Below are 22,458 nucleotides of genomic sequence, written 5' to 3' on the forward strand. Positions count from 1 at the left end.
CCTCTTTTTTACCCCTAGTCAGGGCGAGGGACGCAATTTCCCCAGTAGGCCACATCCTGTTTGCATTGCCTGCTGGCTGAAACTCTTGATGGAGTGCTGAATGCGAGATTGTTTCAGCATTGATGGTTCTGGACGTTTCCATTTCTCTGCATTGCTTGTTTGGAGCACCAGCTGAGCTCTTCAAATGAGCTCTCACCTCCTCTCCCTTCCACGGTGGTTTTAGACCTTGAGATCTAATTGATACCTGGAAATGTCCAAGTAGTTTCCATGCTTTGGAGAAAAGCTGCAATGGTAACAGTTCTACAAGTTTGGGTTCAACATCTGGATGAAATGGGCTTCTGTCTGTTTTCCAAGCGGGCAAAAAAAGGGTTTGCATTTTGAGTAGCAGCTGGAGACAGCAACCTTAAAAGAATAATCCTAAACATGAATTGGAAACCAGTGTGACTTACTTGGGAGCAAATGTATTTTGGAGCAAGGTTCTAGTGTGAAATGCAGAGATGGTTCCTCTCATGAGTCCCAGCCAGTAGGGCCAGTTCTTTTCAGGAGTAATGGGAAGGCCACAGATTAGGCATCCTGACTCAATCCATTTTGGTTCTTGCATCCTCATCCAGGTCACTGAAGTGAGAGGCCGCTGAATAGTCCTATCTCTTGATTTGTAATTACCGGTAACTCATCCTTTCTAGGCTTGCTTTGAGTTACTTTCTAGAGATAGATGCTGCCATCTCCAAGGGTTGGTGCCTGTACACTTGATGCTGCCTTGTGCATGTGTCCAGCTCCCTCTTGGGGACTACTAAATTTTGTCACACTTGGTAGAAAGGAGATTAAAGACTGTGAAGAAACAAAGTGAGTTCTCCTTTTTAAATTCCTTCCTCCAGCTAAAAATGCAGCAGATGTTTCCTTTTAAGGATTTTGCTGCCCACGCTTGTAATTTTTATTTTGTGGCTTGAGTGGGCCAGAGACAGTTTGCTATTCTCCGCCTCCTCAAACCCTTCTCCATGGTAACTTGCTTTATCACAGGGATGGGGAGCCAACTGTAGCCCTGCAGATGGCGCTAAACTTCAATTCCCAGATTCCTGTCTAATTGCCATGCTGGATGGAGCTGTTGAGAGTTGGGTCCCAACAGCCTCTGGAGGGTCACGGCATCCTCCTATCTGCTCTGTAGTTTGTCCATGTGTACTGTGTTGGTCCTGGAGGGGAATCTCGCTCCGAGTGTGAGGTGCTCAAAAACAGGCAGGTATTCCAAGCTATGGGGAAGGGCTCAGTGGTGGGTCCCACGTTCAATCTACAGTCTCGTGGATTCAGCTGGGAAAGATGCCTGTCCAAAATCCTGGCAAGCCCCTACCGGTTTGCCCCTAGACTAGGCATTGGGAGCTTTTAGCCTACAACACTAGGGCTCTCCCAGTTTGTTTCGGGCCCCACACATCAAGCAGGCCACACGCTGGATTTGATCTTTGGCGTAGGTATAGATGTGATCATGTCTCCTTCGATGAAGGTGCCATGGTCTGATCACTACGCTCTGAAAGCCAGGATTGACTTTCCACCCCCACCCTGCTTAGGTGGCGAGCCGATTTGGGCTCGCCCGCAGAGGCTGATGGACCCTGATAGATTCCGCCAAGCCTTGCGGGACCTTGCTCCCCCTGGCGACTCATTGAGCTTGTTGAGGGCTGGAATATCCAGCTCCTGGCAGCCATCGATGAGATCGCACCTAAGCGCCCTCTGCGACCCCGCAGAAACCGGGCTCCCTGGTTTACCGAGGAGCTCTGGAAAATGAAGCGGGACCTCAGACGTCTAGAGCGAGTATGGCGGGGTGCCCATGACGGAGCCTCAAGAACATCTTATAGGGCTTTTATGAAAACCTACGAGATGGCGGTGAAAGCTGCTAAGAAGTCTTACTTCTCGGCCTCCATTGCATCCGCTAGCTCTCGCCCGGCGCAATTATTTAGTATAATCAGGTCTTTAACGTCCCTTGAGGGACAGCCAAATTTAAATAACAATTTGACACACAGCTGTGAGGCATTTGTGAGCTTTTTTGCGGAGAAGGTCTTGTTGCTCCGCCATGACCTCCCTGCCAATTTGGATACAATAAAGGAACTGGAGGCCCCTCGACTGTCCTCGGGTCCAGTATTGGACCACTTCGACCGGATATCCCCAGCCGATGTGGACAGATTCCTCCGAGCTGGAAAGCCCACCACCTGTCCTCTCGACCCGTGCCCGTCTTGGCTGATTAGAGCATGTCCAGACGAGGTGCGGGCCCTCCTGGGGGATATCATCAATTTGTCCCTTGGCACGGGGACATTCCCAGGGGAACTGAAGGAGGCAGTGGTGCGCCCGCTCTTAAAGAAAACATCATTAGATCCTTTAGATATATCCAATTACCGCCCGGTTTCGAATCTTCCGTTCCTGGGTAAGGTGATTGAGAGAGCGGTTGCTGAACAGCTTGGTGGGTTTCTGGATGAAACATCGGCTCTGGATCCATTCCAGTCCGGCTTCCGCGCTGGTCATGGGACCAAGACGGCTCTGGTTGCCCTAACAGATGGTCTTCGTAGACAGCTGGATCGAGGTGGGTCGGGGCTGCTGATTCTTCTAGATCTGTCAGCAGCTTTCGACATGGTTGATCACGAACTTCTGGACCACCGCCTTGCCGACGTGGGGATCCAGGGCACAGTCCTTCAATGGCTGCGCTCGTTTCTCTCTGGTCGGGGACAGAGGGTGGCGCTTGGGGGGGAATTGTCATCGCGCCACTCCTTGGTGTGTGGAGTACCTCAGGGTGCGATACTCTCCCCGATGCTTTTCAACATCTTTATGCGCCCCCTTGCCCAGCTTGTCCGGAGTTTTGGGCTGGGTTGCCATCAGTATGCCGATGACACCCAACTCTATCTGTTGATGGATGGCCATCCTGACTCGGCCCCAGACACACTGACCAGATGTTTGGAAGCTGTGGCTGGATGGTTACGTGGGAGCCGGTTGAAGCTAAATCCTTCGAAGACAGAGGTCCTGTGGCTGGGATGGGACAATATGGGATTGGGGGGGCAACTTCCATCTCTTGCGGGGGCGCAATTAGTGCCAGCACCGTCCGTTAAGAGTTTTGGTGTAATCTTCGACACCTCCCTTTCCATGGAGGCGCAGATTGCAGCTATAACAAAGGCGGCATTTTTCCATCTCCGCCAAGCTAAGCATTTGGCTCCTTACCTCTCTCGCCCTGACCTAGCCACTGTGATCCACGCGACGTTCACCTCCAGACTGGATTATTGTAACTCGCTCTACGTGGGGCTGCCCTTGAGACTGACCCAGAAACTTCAGCGGGTGCAGAATGCTGCAGCGAGACTCCTTACGGGGTCTTCGCTGTGAGATCACATTCATCCGGTGCTATACCAGCTGCACTGGCTCCCGGTGGAGTACAGGATCAGGTTTAAGGTGCTGGTTTTAACCTTTAAAGCCCTATACGGCCTAGGACCCTCATACCTACGGGACCGCCTCTCCTGGTATGCCCCACAGAGAAACTTACGGTCTTCAAATAAAAACATCTTGAAGGTCCCAGGCCACAGAGAAGTTAGGCTGGCCTCAACTAGAGCCAGGGCTTTTTCGGCTGTGGCTCCGACCTGGTGGAACACTCTGTCACAAGAGACTAGGGCCCTGCGGGACTTGACATCTTTCCGCAGGGCCTGCAAGACAGAGCTGTTCCGCCAGGCCTTTGGCCAGGGCACAGCCTGACTCCCTCCCTCGGCAATCTTCGCGGAGCTCTGGCCCAATGGTGGCCAGTGGCTTGAATTTAATTAATTTTATAATGAATGATTTTAGATTGTTGTTTGTGCTGTACTTTTGTACTGTTTTATTGTTGTTAGCCGCCCTGAGCCTGGCTTCGGCTGGGGAGGGCGGGATATAAATAAAATTTATTATTATTATTATTATTATTATTATTATTATTACAAGCCAAATTTGGCCTGGCACAGGATCGTTGGATTTGCAGGGCTGTTTTCCCCAAACCTGCTCCACATTTGATGCCATATGTGCAGCTTGGCCAAAAGACCAAGCCCACTTGAGCAGCTTCCAAGGTGCCCAATAACAAGCTGGAAGAATCCCTGCCCCTTGCATGCACTGATGCAAAGAAGCACCTGGGAGGATCACAGAGCCATTTGCTAGCCTCCGACATCTGGGTACAGAGCATAAAGGGGGGGGGATCATAAAGGGCCTTGTGAGCATCTCCACACCTCCCCTTTGCACCCTGGACATAGGCAGCACAATGAAGAAATCCTTTGCAAATGTACTTGAAGCAGCTACCCACTTGCTCCAATATTTTAAGCGGGGTGGGGACTGCTGCTGCAGAGAATGCTCATTAAAATGGAAGACTCACAAAGCTCAACAAGGCATTTTGACAGCTGGGCAGCCCCACCTTCAAGTTTTAAGTGTCTAAATATTAGGTAGGCAGCTGCTGATTTATTATGATGTTATTGATATTTACTGTCAGTTTTTCACCATGCTGAACTTTCGTTGAAGGATAGTCTACAAATTATTAAAATAATGCACCGCAGTTGTATGTTCTTGTAACGGCATGGGTTGCTGCAACTGGTATCCCTTTTGCAGTTGGAACCTTGGGTTCAATGCTAGAAATTCCCCAGGCTGGTCCAATTGCAACCATGTGGAGAGCTCTGGATGCCAGGTTGGCGACTGACATCTCAATCTGGCCGACCCCTTCAGCCTTAAGCAGGTAAGAAGAAGAGCTTATTGCATTGTTATCCGACCTCTTCCTCCAAGGAGTACAGTACATGGTTTATATACCTCCTCAGTTAATCCCTACAACAGCCCTGTGAGGTAGATTAAGAGACTGTGACTGGCCCAAAGTCACCCAGCGAGCTTCATGACTTGAGTGGGGATTTAAGACATGATCTCCCAGGTTAATTCTAACCACTATGGCACACTGGCTTCCTGAATACTTCTGCTATGCTATATAGGTAAATAAATATGTTGAAGCAAAATGCCACTTAGAGAAAGATCTTGAAGCTTGAAATTTGTTATATGCTGGATTGTTTTATTTGATGTTTTAATGTGTTGTAAACCACTTTTGAGATTTTTTTCCTTTAAAATATAAAGTGGTATTGAAATGAAATTATTATTAATAACTGCAAGACATTCCATTGTGGCAACCGTAACCTAGCTTTAAGGCACCATTTTAGGATTAGCTTATATATCTGAATTTCTAACACTGCTCAGGTTACACTGCAGCTGAATCGGTGGCTGGGGAAATGATGTCAGCAACTGTCTTTGCTGGTGGTAGCCTTTTTGCCATGTTGCAATTAAGTAGTACAGCAATGTCCACCATTTAGGGGAGTGAAGCAGGGCTTGGGCTTTATCCACTCAGATTTGCAATTTCTAATCTCTTTTGTCTTTTTTTCATCCCAGGTGCCGCAGGGGTGCCAGTTGTAGTAACGCTGCAACCACAATTGGAGCAGTAGTGCTAGATGCCTTACCTGAACTAATACAGAGCTTGGGGTTTGTTTGTTTTTTTCTGCTAGTTTATGTGAAATGATAGCAACTCATGAACAGCCAGTTAAAAATTGAGATGTCCATAGCACATAGGATACACGCCAGGGGCAAGCAAACTTTAATAGCAAAAAACATTTGCTTAATATGAATGTTGTTGGCCTGCCAGACAGCCAGTTTTATCAGTTACCAGCCAAAAGGGCAAAGTGATATCATATAATCCCAACAAATTACAGAACTTTTTTTATTGCAAAGCAGGAATCAGGCCATCCTGTAGTAACACTGCCAACCAAAAACATGTCACTAGATACCTATTTACTCATGGTCTTAATTGGTTGTTGCCTTCATGATGTCAGTAATGTCTACTATATGGACCACCTTGAGTGCTCAGTATCACAGAATAAGAGCTGCACCAGTGTTACCACCTACAGTCAAGTCTAGTCAGTGTCCTCTTCTGGAAAACCTTTTTAGCTCATATTGGTTACTGTATTCAACTGTTTTAATAAAACCTTCATTTATACCAGTGTATGGATTGCTTTCAATGCATTAAGGAAGTTCATAATTGGTGAAGTACCTAGTGACTATTCTCACCCACCCTTGATGGGCAGACACCAATGAGGTTTTGCAGAGTATTAACAAAAACCGCACTGTTGAAGAGAGTATAACTTGGGGCCCTCTTACATTCCCAACAGCATTTTGCCTGCTGTGCAGTAAGCAGAGCCCTCCTTTGTGCTCCCAAACACAAAGCAGGCTTTTAACTTAACTGTTTTCCAAAAAGGCAGCTTGGAGGAGTTTTGTCTGCTGTTGGTTTTGTAGGTGTCTTGAGAAAATTCAGTCCCCTTCAAGTCTGCGATTACAGGATGAGAAGGGGACTGTCAGACTTGGGCTCCTGCCTACTCTCTCTGAGAGGACTTCAGCAGCTCCCCACACCAACTTGCTGGCTTCTTAAAGCTCACCAGTTATGAATGAGCATATTCATATGGTACATGGGACCTTGCAGTCTCTTGTGAGCCCTGCTCTATGCTCTCACGTGCTTTTGCCTGGCTAGAATGAACAGCGATAATGCCTCTTGTGTATATGGGTTTGTGAATGACTGTAAAAACCGTGTTCCTGCAAGGCTGGAATGTGGCCTGCTGCACAAAAGCAGTGTCACGGCTGCTGCGCTACTATATCTGTCTCTGACCCCACATTTTGTCTGCCCCCCAAGTTTACTACTAGCAAACGTGGCCCTTTTTAACTGGGAAAAAAAAAAATCCGAAGAGCTACCAAAGCCTTTCTCCCATCTGTAGACGGATCTCATTGTCTCTTCCTCCTGAAGTTTCTGCCTGAACAGATACAGGGCCGTAGCTCTTAAGAGGTCCAGAGTCCCCACAGCTCCAGTAGCCAAACTTCAAGGAGGGCCCTATGTTTTCCTTAAGAGTAAGAAACAAAAATTCCTCTGGGGAACTTCAGAGGCAGAAAGAAAACTTAAAACTCATCCATCGTATACAAATATACTGTTTTATTCTAGGGGAACCTTTGTGTTAAGTTCTACCAAGGGGAAAAACTGGGGAAAGATTTTTTAAAAATTCAACAAGATGGTTTGGATATATTCCCTTGCTGCTTATTCCCTGCAGGAACAGAAAAACAAAGAAATCCACACAAATTTCTAAGGAGAACACAAAACAGTCTGACAGACAGATATAGCTGCATGTCTGAGGGTCTTCCCACCTACTGTGGGCTTCTCAATTATAGACTCATAGGAGGACAATTTACATGCAACCAAGACACCACTTTTAAAAAACATTTCTTTTTTTTATAGTCACACAGTAAATTGATTGTACCTGTTTGTTTAAAAAAAACAAAACAAAAAAGCTCTCATCTTTTTTTAAAAAAAATGTGAGGGACTTTTATTTTTTTTTTTAAGTTCCAGAAAAACATATTTTGATGTTGTAATCCATAACAGTGTATCTGCTATTCAACTACTTATTCATACAGCTACAAGGGGTAAAAAGGGATGGGTGGGTGGAGGAATTGGGGGGAAATTAGCGTTTTAAACACCTAGAAAAATTCATGTACTTCAAACTGTGGAAAGTTTACTGGAAAAAGGTCACAACCCAGTAACAACTTTTCCTCCCTTCCACTCTCCAAATTTTTACCTCAGGCTATACAGTGAAACATGGGATTTCTGTTCAGAAGCAACAAAAACATTGTGGGATGGGGAAGAGAGAGATAAAATCAGAATTATACAGAAATTGGGGGGCGGGGCAGGTGCTTTTTTTTTAAAAAAAAAAACCCTATTTCACACATTTTTCTGTATTTCAAAAATACACTAGTGAACTTCATTACAGGCAGGGGACAGGACTATCAAGTACACAACGGCAAAAGAGGACTACTTTCTGATCTTATTTTGTTGTTACCTTTGATACTGTTAAAAATAATAACTCAAACACACACATACACACACACACACAAGGTGTTCAACCCTGGAGAGGTTTTCAACTAGAGGATTTCTTTTTTAAAAAAGGAAGGTGGTGGCTGGACAAAACTGCCAATAAAAACATACTATTTTCTGTTTTTAAAAAATAGGTTGGCTTTCCAACTGAACTGCAAGACTGAGAAAATACAGTCTAACACATGAGGAGGGGATTGGTGAAATGCATTTGACCTTTGGATAAGCACCCTGCATTTTTTATCATGTGGAAGGATTTTGACTGGGGTGGTGGTGGTGGTAGTAAAAGCCTAACAGTCAGGATACCAGAAGTTCTCTTCTAAATTTGGGCCTCATGTCCTTTTTCACCGAAGGATCACCCAAGTATCATTTTGTAGCTGGGCTCCTTTTTTTAAGGGTGCGATAATTAAAATAAAATTGCGAGGCCCACAAACCCTCACCCCTCCAGGAGGTATACAAAAAAAATTTTTATCACAGAAGGGAGACAAAGAAGTGGAGAAGCTGCCACTGAGATGGTTTGGAGAAAAAATGAAAAGGGAGGAACAGAACAGGGAGCACAATTCCTCCAGAACCGATGCTGTGTACCTTGGCATTTGATACCAGTATAATGGTGTGGGGTGTGCGTGTTCCTGTGTCAACCCTGTTTGTTGTAGTTGGGAGTGCCTACACACACACACACACACACACACACAGGCATTTCCTGTCTCAACACAGTGATCTGAAAGGATGCTCAGCTTTACTCTGCTGCTCAGTGAGGGATGCAACAGACCCACAGTTTCAAAAGGGAGGGAATTTCACAGCACCCCACTAAGCTGAGTCCTTTGCCCCAGCTTCTGGCTGAAACTGTCTCTTTGAACATCCAATTTGAGGTGTTTTCTTTTTCCCTCTCTTGAAAAAAAAAAAAGAATAAAAAAGTGGGGGGAGAACAATGATGGAAAATGGGTGTGTTTATCTTACAGACAGAATTTCCATTGGTTTCCACCTTACTACGTTCTGCTTCGCATCCTACAGTAATTGTTAGGAAAACCCCACACAGCTGTGGGCAGCAGCTACATTGCAAAAGCACCCAGGGGTTTAATCTAGCTTTCTTTGCTTCCATGGTTAGAAGGAAAGGACGTACACAACAGGATTCCCTCTAAGGAAAAAAAAAATCCTTAACGGGTAACAATTGATACAAGCACCACTTTGTTTTGAGGAGGGGAGGAGGCGGGACAAGCATCAAGCTCATCTTAAGAAAGCGTTTTCAGGATCAAATGCAGCCACTGAGCCCTCCGTTTTCTTGCGCTTTGGGCTGTTTTCTGTCCTTTGATTCTTATTTGCACTCTGTCACAGCTCGTGCTGCTCCTCCTGACGGTTTGTGTGATGTGACGGAGGAAGTCTTCCAAAGGATGGATGCGTTCACAGTTTGGTGCTTTTGCAAGGTGTATTGGAAAGGGAAAGAAACAAAAACAAACCCCAAAAGAGATAATGCCCCCCTTTGCCCAACTTTAGTCTGAAAGCTCAGGGTCAGAGTCCTCTGGTTTGACTTTGGCAAGTTCTTCGTGCACCTCCCTTACCATAAGGATACGCGTCAACATGATGTCCAAAGTCCCAGGATCTATTGGCATAGTGGAATACCACATGGGGCTATTGGGGACACACGAACGCTCTGGCTGGAGGTAAAAGACATCACTTCTCTGCTTCACGCTTTCAGAACTGTGGGAACAGAGGCTCATGTAAGAAGGCGGCGCTGAGACAGTCCACAGAAAACACAGGTTCAAGGAAGAATTCGGGGCAGAAAGCTAGGCAACAAAGTATGACTGAACGCAGAAGCTAGGAGTGGGAAGGACAACAGGAAGTGATGCAAAGGATGGGAGGGCAGCCAATGAAATTAGCAGATTTTAAAGGGTATAAAGTATCTATTTCTCTTTCCCTACACAGCCAGTGCATGCAAGGCCTTCCATTATATTACGCTTTGGGGAATGTCTCAAATGCTTCCCATATTATTACCTCAGAAATCCTCCCAAAGGGCTTGCAAAGCAAGTCAGTATTAGCCCAGTTCATATGTAATGTAGAACATGTGTAAAGTTAATGCTTAGCTGTGTGCTTCTTTGGCAATTTTCAGTGCTGTTCTTTGCATTTTATTTCTTCACACATCCAGGCTGATGCAAGTGGTTATGAGGTGGAATCCCAAACTACTCTAATCAAAGTGGGGGTGTGGTAGGAAATAGGGACGAAAGGGATATTACAAAATGCCCATGATCAACAAGGCTAGGATGGTAGACACATTTCTACATCATCTTCTTTCATGTTCGGAAGACAACTTAGTGCACAGAAATGCAGCTATTTTGCCTTCATGAATTCACACCACAGAATGGGTGTGCAGTCAATACACATACAAATGAATGCAGAGATTGACACCCTGAATTTATTCAGGAAACCCAGCCAGATAGGCGGAGAATGAATGGCTGAATGAATAGATAAATAAAGTCATCCTTATGACCACCTGTACATGTGCACAGCTCAGCATGGATGCACACAGATGATTTCTGATCAGGGTTTTCTGATCCCTCCACAGCACATGCAGCGGGGGGAAGGGCTGACCCTATGAGATCGCTTGCCAAAGGATACCTGAAGCATCTGAAGGCAGCCCTGTTTAGGGAAGCTTTCAATGTTTAACAGACCATTGTATTTTAATATTTTGTTGGAAGCTGCCCAGAGTGGCTGGGGAAACCCAGCCAGATGGGCGGGGTATAAATAATAAATTATTATTATTATTATTATTATTATTATTATTATTATTATTATTATTTATTATTATTATTATTATTATTAATGGATGAGCAGAGATGGATGCCTTCTTGATTCACAGCTCAGATTCTCTGCATTAGGTATCAAAAGGAGAAATGGCCAATAGTGTGATGGAGTTCAAAAGAAGAGAAGCTACAGCCTAGGGTTACTGCCCAAGAGTTCAATTTGTCCTCCAAGGGCCTCCATTAAAAACTAACGTAGAAACACAAAGGAACAGGTTCTCTGACCTGTGCAGCTGACTGGGATCAGGGCAACGTGTAGTATTAGGGTGCACCTGCTCCCCTCCCACTTACTGATTCAGCTGTGTTTGCAGTTGAGTTCCTGCAAGAGAAGGCTTGATGGGAATTGGTCCATTTCTTTGTAACCAACTCCAAACTCTCTCGCTGCAAGGGGAGCCTCTGAGCACTGATTTGCTGGAGGAGGAAAGAGAGGGAAGGCAGGAAAGAAAGGCAGCATCACTCACCACTTTGACAAGTAGAATTCATAGAGCCGAACTGGGCATCTCAAGGGGTTGTCAGTGTTCTCGACCATTTCCACCACTGTTGGGACATCTTCGCCCTCGTGGCGTTTTCTTTTCCCTACTAATTTATCTAGAGATGGAGCAGGGAGGGAGGAGGGAGGAAAGAGGGCAATGGCACAAGAACAAAATCATTAGTTTTTGGCACAGAAAACTAATTAGGAGTAGCAATTGCTTTTGTTACTCTTCCATGCAGGGTCGCCTTTGTAAGTGGCCAACGTTTTAAAAGGAGTAACGTATTTTTCGCTCTATAGGACACACTGGACAATAAGACGCAACTAGTTTGGGGGGGAGGAAACAAGAAGAAAAAAATTCTGTACCCCAGAAGCCAGAACAGCAAGAGGAATCTGGCTTCTGGGATAGCCTCTTGCTGTTCTGGCTTCGGGGACAGCCTTTGAAGCCTCCGCAGGGCAGCGGGGTGCCTTCACCCCGCTGCCCTGCGGAGGCTTTGCGCAACCATCCCCAAGCTAGAACAGCGAGACGGAGCGCTGCGCAGTGCTCCGTCTCCGTGTTCTGGCTTTGGGCTTAGCCACGCAGCCTGCATTCGCTCCGTAAGACGCACACACATTTCCCCTTACTTTTTAGAAGGGAAAAAGTGTGTCCTATAGAGTGAAAAATACGGTAAGCTGGGATTCTGTAAATTGTTGTGCTTGTACAGAATTTCAACGCGCCTGTGTGCAACACCCGGTAACCCAAGGAAGTCAAGCCATGCGCTGCAGGAAAAGAATGTCCACAATAGCTCACCCACCTGATTCTACCTCCTGCTTTTGGAAAGGAGGAAAGAAGCGTAAATAAGTCAGCTTGGTGTTGTACTTCAGGGTCCGGGTGCGTCGCATGACGTGGGCAAAGGACAACTTCATGTGCTCGCTGACATTCTTGAGCTGGAAGTATTTGGTGTTGAAGAAAAGCAGCGTGTTCAGGAGGACGATGGGGGAATAGGCACCCAGCTGCTTACACTCCCATAAGTGCTCCTCTTCGATTCTTGAGAACATGTAACCTGGAGATTAGATGATCAGGGGACACACAACAGGAAGGAGAAACCTGGTCAGTCGTTTACCAGTGGCCAGTGGCTAGTGAACCACCAAGCGCCTCCTGGGACTCTTGCACCAAAATGCTGGGCTAAAGGAAGTTGCTGCAGCGAGAGCCGGGCACCAGTGCAGCCTTCCCCAACATGCTGAGCACCAGAGTTCTTGGAGTACTTGCCCCATGCACTGGCTAGGCCTGATGGGAGTTGTAGTCCAAAACCTTGAGAGAACACAAGGTTGGAGGAGACTGCTCTAGAGCAGAACAGGTAGATTTTAGAGGGAAGCCCCTGCCCCCCAGTGTATGCTCAAGGGGCATAGCTCCTGCTTTCCCACCTGCTCCCAACAGACTGCCACAGCAGTGGCGCATGTAGGAACTTTGGTTCTGCTCTTCCTCTGAGAGGGGTATGAGATAAGCCTTCTGGCTTCTAAGAACAAACAGCCTATTCTATTTTCAACTCTCTGCTTCTTTAATAATGTTTTCATTGTTACATTCTGCTCTGTGCAGGCTCAGAAACCACACATGCACAGAGGCCACAACAAACAGGAAAAGCCAAAAACCCAGCAGCCAACAGTCACACAGGCAAATGATCTATGATCCATCAAACACTCTGGTGGGCAAAATGTAGAAAAAGATAACAAAGGTGGTGCCATGTGAATGTTCCTGAAATGAGGGTGTGCCAAAAATAAGAGCATGGGCACAAATAAGAGCATTTCTGCAGCTCTGAAGGCAGGGGCAGCCTAAGCAGCCCTCAAGAGGTGCTCTTAAAAAAGGAAAAAGGAGAAAAGAGGCATGTTCATATGGAAACAGTTTTGGCTTAATTGTTTTAAGAGATGCCAAGTTGGCATTCTTGCCTTATAAATACAGAATGTGACCGTGAATCAGAGGGACTGTAGTGAAAAAGAAAGAAAAAATACAATATAAGGCTAAAGACAGACCACCCCTCATTTATTAGAAGCCACCATCTCCCTCTCTGGAGTCTATGTTCTCCCTTCCGATACATGCCCACATGACATTACAGACAAAACAAGTAACCTCCTTACCATTTGGAAGCGTTGTAGGCTCCCAGATTTTCAACAGTTTTGTAAGTTCGATCATAAACCTGGAGTAGGGCTCGGTAAAAATGTTATCTATTCTACCATTCTCAAATAGGTACTGCAAGAGAAGAAAAACGATGACAGAAAACTTGGGAGGTTTACATAGAAAGGTGCAGACACAGCCTGCTGATTCAGTTCCATCCTCCTAACATTTTTTGGAGTGGGGTTCTGTATTCTTGGAGGTGATTCTCTTCTCCAGACTGGCTGGCTTTGGGCAACAGCCGGAAAATGGGACTGTTCTTGCAGACTTATGATACCACCTCCAGCCCTAAATTCCACCACAACTCTTGAAGACCATCCCACAATGCTCTCTTACATGCAACATTAATTTGACACATCAGGTATCTATATATGTGTGCAGAAGGGCAGTCTTAGGGACTGGCCCCCAACTTTATCTATCCCGGGAGACTGGTCAAAGCTTGAGGTTGGACAGCTTCCAGAAGTGCTGTAAGATGTTTTCATTCAAGCTGGCTTTGGTGCAAAGGGGGTTTGGTAGAATTATTAGCACACTATTTCCCTGAGTTCTTGAAAAGGAGTGTGCTGCAAGTTCAATTAAATAAATCCACAGCATGCCTGCAACTCTCAGAAAGAACTATTGGCACCACAACCTCAGGAGAACGACGCTACGATAATAAATGTGAATTGTCGAGTCGTACTATCATTTCTTCCTATAATTTATATCCCAACCACCTATAACCATATATACTCAGGGCAGCTCACAAGAGCTTAAATCACAGCAACAAAACAAATCAAGCTGTAAAACAATGGGAATGATTTCAAAGAAGCAATCAATTTAGAAATGTACTGAGCCAGAACTAAAGAAAATAAGAAAATGCCTACTGAAATCAAAATGTTTTGAAAGCATGCCCAGAAACAGGCAGTGAAGGGACCATGTGCACCTCTCTTCTGAGACCATTCCACAAACTCGGTGACATCGAAGAAGCCCACCCACCACACATCTATCAGATGAGAGTGAAGATCCTCAGATGTAGGTTGAAGTTCTCAGGAAGAGAAGAGGCAGAACCTAAGATATTTTGGTCCCATAAATTTAGGTCTTTAAAAAGGTTAAAGGCAACAGCTTGAATTAAACCTGGTAACAGGCTGGCAACGTGTGACGTTGACAAAGGACTGGTGTAGCATGAGCAAATCTGCCTAGGCTCAATAAACGATTCTTTTTCCTGGTCACTCCTTAAAAGAACAAATAAATTAAGAAATAAAACGCCAGAAGGACAATTACCTGCTGAATTCCAAGGCACAGGTATAAGATGCTGTCAGGGTCATACTTCTCACCATTTGGTCGTCGTACCTCCTGGATAAACTGGCATAAGCCAAAGCTCAGCTCCGAAAAAGAACAGGAAAGGATGTCCTCTTTGAGCTTCACAGGTCGAACTACAAGGAAGAAAAGCACCAAAAGAACATCAGCCTCTTTCACAAGCAGAAATATTCGAATACTCAATTCCATCAGAGTAATTGAGGGCACTGTCCACTCATAAGCAATTAAGGAGTTCCCTTTCTTGTTTCCCAAGCTCCTGAACAGTAAGTTGGCAGTCTAAAAGGGAAGGAGGACTACTTTTCCAATAATTAAATGAACCAATAAAAGAGCTGTTGATTCAAATACCTCCCCCTTCTGCAATATGGGGCCTATCTTAATAATAATAATAATAATAATAATAATAATAATAATAATAATAATAATTTATTATTTGTACCCCGCCCATCTGGCTGGGTCTCCCCAGCCACTCTGGGCGGCTTCCATAAAAACCAAAAATACACTAAAATATCACAGATTAAAAACTTCCCTGAACAGGGCTGCCTTAAGATGTCTTCTGAATGTCAGGTAGTTATTTATTGCTTTGACATCTGATGGGAGGGCGTTCCACAGGGCAGGCGCCACGACCGAGAAGGCCCTCTGCCTGGTTCCCTGTAGCTTTGCTTCTCGCAATGAGGGAACTACCAGAAGGCCCTCGGCGCTGGACCTCAGCGTCCGGGCAGAACGATGGAGGTGGAGACGCTCCTTCAGGTATACTGGGCCGAGGCCGTTTAGGGCTTTAAAGGTCAACACCAGCACTTTGAATTGTGCTCGGAAACGTACTGGGAGCCAATGTAGGTCTTTCAAGACCGGTTTTATGTGGTCTTGGCGGCCGCCCCCAGTCACCAGTCTAGCTGCCGCATTCTGGATTAGTTGTAGTTTCCGAGTCACCTTCAAAGGTAGCCCCACGTAGAGTGCATTGCAGTAGTCCAAGCGGGAGATAACTAGAGCATGCACCACTCTGGCGAGACAGTCCGCAGGCAGGTAGGGTCTCAGCCTGCATACCAGGTGGAGTTGGTAGACAGCTGCCCTGGATACAGAATTGACCTGCGCCTCCATGGACAGCTGTGAATCCAAAATGACTCCCAGGCTGCGCACCTGGTCCTTCAGGGGCACAGTTACCCTATTCAGGACCAGGGAGTCCTCCACACCAGCCCGCCCCCTGTCCCCCAAAAACAGTACTTCTGTCTTGTCAGGATTCAACCTCAATCCATTAGCCGCCATCCATCCTCCAACCGCCTCCAGGCACTCACACAGGACCTTCACCGCCTTCACTGGTTCTGATTTGAAAGAGAGGTAGAGCTGGGTATCATCTGCATATTGATGAACACCCAGTCCAAACCCCCTGATGATCTCTCCCAGCGGCTTTATATAGATGTTAAAAAGCATGGGGGAGAGGACGGAACCTTGAGGCACCCCACAAGTGAGGGCCCAGGGGTCTGAACACTCATCCCCCACCACCACTTTCTGAACACGGCCCAGGAGGAAGGAGCGAAACCACTGTATAACAGTGCCCCCAGCTCCCAGCCCCTCTAGACGGTCCAGAAGGATGTTATGGTCGATTGTATCAAAGGCCGCTGAGAGATCCAGCAGAACTAGGAAACAACTCTCACCTTTGTCCCTAGCTCGCCGGAGATCATCAACCAGTGCGACCAAGGCAGTTTCAGTCCCATGATGAGGCCTGAATCCCGATTGGAAGGGATCCAAATGGTCTGCATCCTCCAGGCGTGCCTGGAGTTGTTCAGCAACCACGCGCTCAATCACCTTGCCCAAGAAAGGAAGATTTGAGACTGGGCGATAGTTGGCCATACTGGCCGGGTCTAAAGATGGTTTTTTAAGAAGCGGTTTAATGACCGCCTCTTTCAGCGGATCTGGGAATGTTCCCTCACAGAGGGAAGCATTCACCACCCCGCAGAGCCCATCGCCCAGCCCTTCCCGGCTTGCTTTTATTAGCCAGGATGGGCAAGGATCCAGGAGACAGGTGGTTGGTTTCACGCGTCCAAGCAGCCTGTCCACATCCTCGGGGGTAACGGATTGAAATTGATTCCATGCAACTTGACCAGACAGAGCTCTAGCACTCTCCCGCCCCGGCACCGCTCCCACGGTGGTGTCTAGCTCCTTCCGAATATGAGTGATTTTATCTGCAAAAAACTTTGCAAAATCGTTGCAGGAGATCTTGGGGTCTTTACAAGGCCCCTATCTTAGAGGACTGTTGTCATGATAATCTATATGAAATGCTTCGAATCCTGAAAGTGCCAAATATTTTAACCAATAACTGCTTACACACTTTCAAACTTGTTTTTTAGAATGGGAATCTTAATGGGAAACCTGCCTCCCACTCTCTGTAAATGAATTTTTTTAAAAAACCCAGATATTTGAGGGGTGTAGCTATCTGACCCTTATTGTGGGATGTGCAGTAGTACAGCTTTTAATTAGCTACAGCAGCTATGCACTAGCTGTGCAATAAAGGGGGGGGAATGAATTCAATGCAAATAAAATCATATGCATGATCACTGCTGATGACATGTACTGACATCAGAGGGAGAGTCTGAGGAAATCTATTTCACTTCAAATGGTGGGTTTCAGAGGAACCTGGAACAGGAGAAAATTTGGAGGTGGCCTGTTGGTAGCTTGTGTGAATTAAACTTAGGTCTCAGGTTTGGGAACATAACAATCTCACCCAAACAAAGACCCAGAGTATTCTGCATAGGCATTCTTGTTGAGCCTATGAACCTGTATCCTAGAATCCCAAATCTCCAATACCCAATTAATTCATTGCAACTGAGCAGATTCCATTTAAATCAATAGGGCTTGTTTCCAAGTAGTGCATTTAAGGAGCAGTGTGTTAAAAGCCATGTCTGGCACACTTCCAGGACCATGCAATACATACAATGACATCTGATCCACCCATCCCATCCTTCCAGGATTACTCTGCTGAAAGACCCAGTTCAGCTCTTCAACCTCCATGGTTCAATGAAGCTTAAAGAAAAGTATTAATTCTTACTTTAAAAAGCATTACCTCCAAATTTGAGGTCTCCTTGCTCTTCCTGTGTGTTTTTCCACTGGACCCAGTTCTTCCAGGCGTTCACCCCATACATATACTTGAGACTCATCCCGGAAACGGAACAGCCTGGGTATGAGCTCTGCACAAGCATCCGGGGCTCCACAGCTACTATGGACTTCTTCCTCCCCTGAAGGAAAACCAAAGTGTGTGCAAGGGCCCAACAAAGGCATTGCTTTGCTTAGTCACAGAGGGAGGTAAATGGTTTCTGGACCAAACACACCTCCAGTAAGCCATCTATATTCAGGATTGGCAAGCAGTGGCCAAATCAGGAGCATCGTTTCTCCTCCTCAACATATGCTGATGAAATCAATGTCTATGGAACTTGATTATGTTTGGGGAATGAAGATCCTGGCCTGCCACTTAAATCCTCCCCTGGAAGGGAGAAGGTGACCAAGAACCACATGACTGGGGATGGGGGAGCAAATGCATCAGAAGTTGCATTACCTGTTTCCTATTCCTGCTCTCAATTGAGACACAGTTTTGTGGGTGAGAAACTAAAGAGACATATGCGATCTCCACACTCCTGACCTCAACTAGGGACTTTTCTTTGAGAAGGGGCAAATGAGGAAGGGAAACTTTGGGGTGGGGGAGGAGAGAGTCAAGAAGCCTGGGGAAATGGAGGAAGGCCCTTCACCCTGAATACCTCACCCCAAAATGTCGTAGGCTTGTAACAAATAAGCAGCAAGAAAAGCAACGGCACTCCTTACCCTCCTTTTTGGCTGTGGAAAACCGTCTCTGTGTCTCCGCCTTGCTCGCGCACGTGAGTGAAGACCCAGCCCTTTGCTGATTGGGTCAAAGGAGTCTAGTTTTTAAACAAAAGCAGAGATTTAGTGGGAAAGTTGCAGCAGCAAGAGCTGTGCTGCCATCTGGTGCCTCCCGGGATAGCAGGCTGCTCCCAGAACAGAGGGCGAGGGTTAAAAAGTTACCAGCAGCATGGGGGCAAAATGCCCATAGCACATTCCACACCCAAGAGCCTTCTCTTCTGTGGCTGACAAACCTGAAGGGAAATCAGCCTCCAGGTCCTGCTCCAGCTCTCCTTTGGAGAATTGCCTCGGCTCGGGCTCAGGCTCAGGCACCGTATTTGAGCGTAAGGCATAGTGGTTCAGCTCCTCCTCCCAGCTATGAGGGGTTGACACTGCTTCGGACTCTAAGTCGCCACTGTATGTGCTGCCTTGGTCTGTAATTGAGAGGGGAGAGAGACAGGTGGTGCTCAGGAAGAGAAGCCCAGCAGGCAGAGACAGAGAACAGCCTATTAGGACATTCAAGGATGTGAGGAGTCACGAGCCCGGCTGCCTTTGGCAAGCAAGAGCCACAGAATTTTGCAAGAGTCAAAAGGGAAGCATAGTCCACCCCCATGGCTCAATGTAGGAAAACTGACACCTAGAGGATCTCAAACAGGTGGCTGTCCAGTCTCTGCTTGAAGACCTCAAGCAAGGGAGAAGCCACCTTTGCCCCATGGTATTTCTTTTCATTGTGCTCTGCTTTCAAAGTGTCTCCCAAATGTTCAACCAAATATTTACCCAGCTGTAACTTAAGAACAAATTAAGATTAGATCTGGTTCTGTCCTGTGGGTCATGTCTGCTAACTATGCAGAGAAACATTATAAATGCTGATGCGCTTTTACATGCTCACTCCCCAAGTAAGGTATGAGTGGAGGGGGGTCTCATACTGGGCATGCATATATAATCAGTGCAGTTTTGAAATCAATGCTTCAAATCAGTGTGTTTTCAATAGGTTCAGTCTGCCATTTTGATTCAAAATAGTATCCAATTATATCCAAACATAGACAGAAGGCTGCTCCTCAATCTCAGGATCCATCATGCAAAATTTGGTTACGATACCTGTTCACATAGTGAACAAGCTACCTTCCAAAATTATACAGTAGATGTGAGTGTATTTGCTAAGTGGAGCAAGTAAGCACCAACCTTTTTCAAATATCTTAGGGTCGAGGAACAGCTCATGCTCAGATGTTTGAGAGCCTGAAACAAGTGAAGGAAAAAATACAGGTATACCAACACTGCCAGACCAAAAGCACTAACCACCGAAAACATTGACTCCATATGCAACTACCATGTACTAAGACAGACCACCAGTACACCTATCCCATGACTGCCAACTTTAAATAGCAATAGCTTCCCAGGATCTCTGTGATGGTTCTAGGGGTTGCTCGTGCGTAAACCGGCGCCACACCTGGCTGGGTTGCCTGAGTGAACCTTTTCTGTCCGGACAGCCACTCGCCCGTGGCTGTCTCAATCGCTGGCAAAATCCGTCAGTGGGCGTTTCTTGAACTTCTTCCAGCAAAGAAGCTCTTTGACGCCTAGTCTCCGCCTACTCTCCCTGCGCGGAAGCCTTCTGCGCAAGGAGGGTGTGGGCAGCGGAGGACCCGTGCTCTCCCCGCTGGTCCCCGGCGAGGAGTCATGGGACCACCTCGTCGATTCCCCCATCTGCCCCCCTTCTCCACTGGTGCTACGCTGATTTCCTTCCCCAGAAGATGGGCTGCTTTTCCCCATCCCGGGACGCTCTCTGGGACCCCTCTGGAGCCCTCTCTCTCCCTCTGGCTCCGATGGCAGTTCCCTGACAATCTCAGACAGACAAAAGTCCTCCTGACCTTTATAGCTGGAGGTGGTGTGAACTGAACCTGGACTTTCCGCATGCAAAGCAGGTGTTCCAACACTGAGCTCAAGCCTGTTCAGGACTGAGTGTCAGTCAGGATGCCTAATCTTGCCTAATTTCCTTTATTTAAAACATTTATAAAGCAGCTTTCATACATTATTTTCTAGGCAGTTTACTTAAATGGGCTACTGGTAGGCATGTAAAACTTCATGAGGGAGAACAGCTCCTACCCACCCCTCCCTCCCATAAAGCTATTTTCGTCCTTCTCCTTCCCCCACCTCAACAGCCCCAACTCCAGATTCCCCTAGAATATGTGAGTTGCTGAAAACTGTTTAGTGGCATAATTGCTTCAATTCGCAAAACTGGAAGGGGGTAGATCACTCCATTTCAATGTGGCCTTCTCTTTGGGAGATTTATACAGAACCCTTCTGATAGAATCAAATTGAAAAACTAACACAGTCCAGAATAAGCCTATGAAATAAAAATCTGGGTGTATAAATACAACTTCCCCAGGAAGGTTCCCTCCCCAACCCCTTCACTGCAGTCACTCTCCCCTCCTCTCTTTCTCCCACCCCCATTCACCAGCTCCTCAGGTTTCCCTTTTTTTAAAAAAAAAAAAAAGCCTTGCACCTCCTCTAGAGTGCTCTTTATCCTTCTCATCCTCTGCGATCATTTCTGCCATCTGGAGGAGATCTGCCTCAAATGCGTTGGCGGAGCTCTTCTCCTTGATGTCTGGAATGGTTTCTATTGCCTTGCCAGTATTCTCCGGGGCAGATGGAACCAACATAGGAACTGGGACCTGGGGGTGGGGGAGAGGTTTGATTTGTGCAGATGAAAAGATCCTATAGCAGGGAACACACAACAACATTTTGTGGGTAGAACACACACAAAGAAGAAGGCTCCATGGGGAGGAGGGCAAGCTAGAGAAATATTCTCTGGGTGATGTGTATCAGTAACAAATACACGCAACTCCCTTTGCATCCTACCAGCTTTCAAATCTGTAATTGCCCAACTTGAGCCTCCTCAAACAAGGTCCTTGCCATCTCAAGAGAATCCTGTCTCTGATGGGTTATCAAGCAAAGGTAAACCTTTTTAAACTGTTGGCTTCAGTTAAGAGCCAGCCACTAACTGGGTGTAAGCAAGGCCTATCCCATGATCCCTACTAGGTGGAGGCCATGGTTTATTTTCCACCTCTCAGGCCTCTAAAGAAAAGGTGGGCAGAAGGTAATTCACAGTGCACCAACAAACCACTCACCAATTTCCAGAGCACCACTTAATGCCTCTTGGTTGCTGGGATTCCTTCAACTATGGAAACCCTGGCCTGATCCAGCAAGACAATTCTGATACTCTTTTGCTGGAGTACATAGCATCACTTAACACAAATGACGCTTTTGGTGTTAGATTAGGAAGCTGCCTAATACTGAGTCAAGGCCATTTGTCCTCTACTGTCTACACTGACTGGCAGTAGCTTTCCAAGCTTTCAGGTAGGCGTCTCTCCCACTGAGCTCTCCCCAGATCATGAGTGCAATGAACTGATTTGCACTGGATGTGGGGCTTACTTCAGCCCCACCACAGACACTCATGCTGAGACATTCGGCATTGTCCAGGCTGGCCACAAGCTGACCCAATGAGCTCAACCTTCAAAGCCACTGTCCAAAAGCCAAGGTGCCAAACACATCACTTACGGGTATTGGCATTCCCAGCGGAACTGGTGTGTATTGGGTGAAGAGGTGGAGAGGAACTGGCACAAACACTGGTACAGGAACAGGCACCATGATTATTTTGGGTGGAACTTCTTCTTCTTCTTCTGTTATGTTAAAAATAAAAGGCATGATCCTTGGAGAAGAGAAGCCAGCTGTTCATTCATCTCTCTCAACAAGCTGTTAACTTTTCTTTGCTAACCACAACTGCTGCTCCTAACACACCACCCCTTTCTATGTGGATGCATCCACATATGTTCTCTGGGACTCTTCTGTCCATGCCATTCTTACGTGATTATTCCAAGCCAGGGAACACAGCAGATGACCAGGCCAGCCTTTGTCAACCTAGTGTCCATCAGACGTTTTGGACTATAACTCCCATCAGTCCAAGGCAGCATGGTTGTAATGCAAGTTGTAGTTCAAAACATGTAGAGGG

General features: G+C 46.5%; 1 protein-coding gene across 10 annotated transcripts in view; it reads right to left on the reverse strand.

Annotated features, from left to right (window-relative positions):
• Positions 1–7,745: 7,745 nt before the first annotated feature.
• Positions 7,746–22,458, reverse strand: part of ZMYM4 (zinc finger MYM-type containing 4) — a 52,207-nt gene continuing 37,494 nt past the window's right edge. For all 10 annotated transcript variants that reach the window (XM_079985213.1, XM_079985215.1, XM_079985222.1 and 7 more), the window contains 11 exons: positions 22,008–22,129; positions 20,953–21,121; positions 19,635–19,688; positions 18,707–18,886; positions 18,417–18,511; positions 17,665–17,836; positions 14,574–14,725; positions 13,283–13,394; positions 11,965–12,213; positions 11,163–11,289; positions 7,746–9,604 (listed from right to left, as the gene is read on the reverse strand). In XM_079985213.1, coding sequence (XP_079841339.1) covers positions 9,397–9,604; positions 11,163–11,289; positions 11,965–12,213; positions 13,283–13,394; positions 14,574–14,725; positions 17,665–17,836; positions 18,417–18,511; positions 18,707–18,886; positions 19,635–19,688; positions 20,953–21,121; positions 22,008–22,129 — 1,640 coding nt within the window. In that variant the 3' untranslated portion in view covers positions 7,746–9,396. The remainder of the gene's footprint in view (positions 9,605–11,162; positions 11,290–11,964; positions 12,214–13,282; positions 13,395–14,573; positions 14,726–17,664; positions 17,837–18,416; positions 18,512–18,706; positions 18,887–19,634; positions 19,689–20,952; positions 21,122–22,007; positions 22,130–22,458) is intronic.

This window comes from Podarcis cretensis (genome assembly GCF_951804945.1).
Source record: "Podarcis cretensis genome assembly, chromosome: 8".
NCBI classification, from domain to species: Eukaryota; Metazoa; Chordata; class Lepidosauria; order Squamata; family Lacertidae; genus Podarcis; species Podarcis cretensis.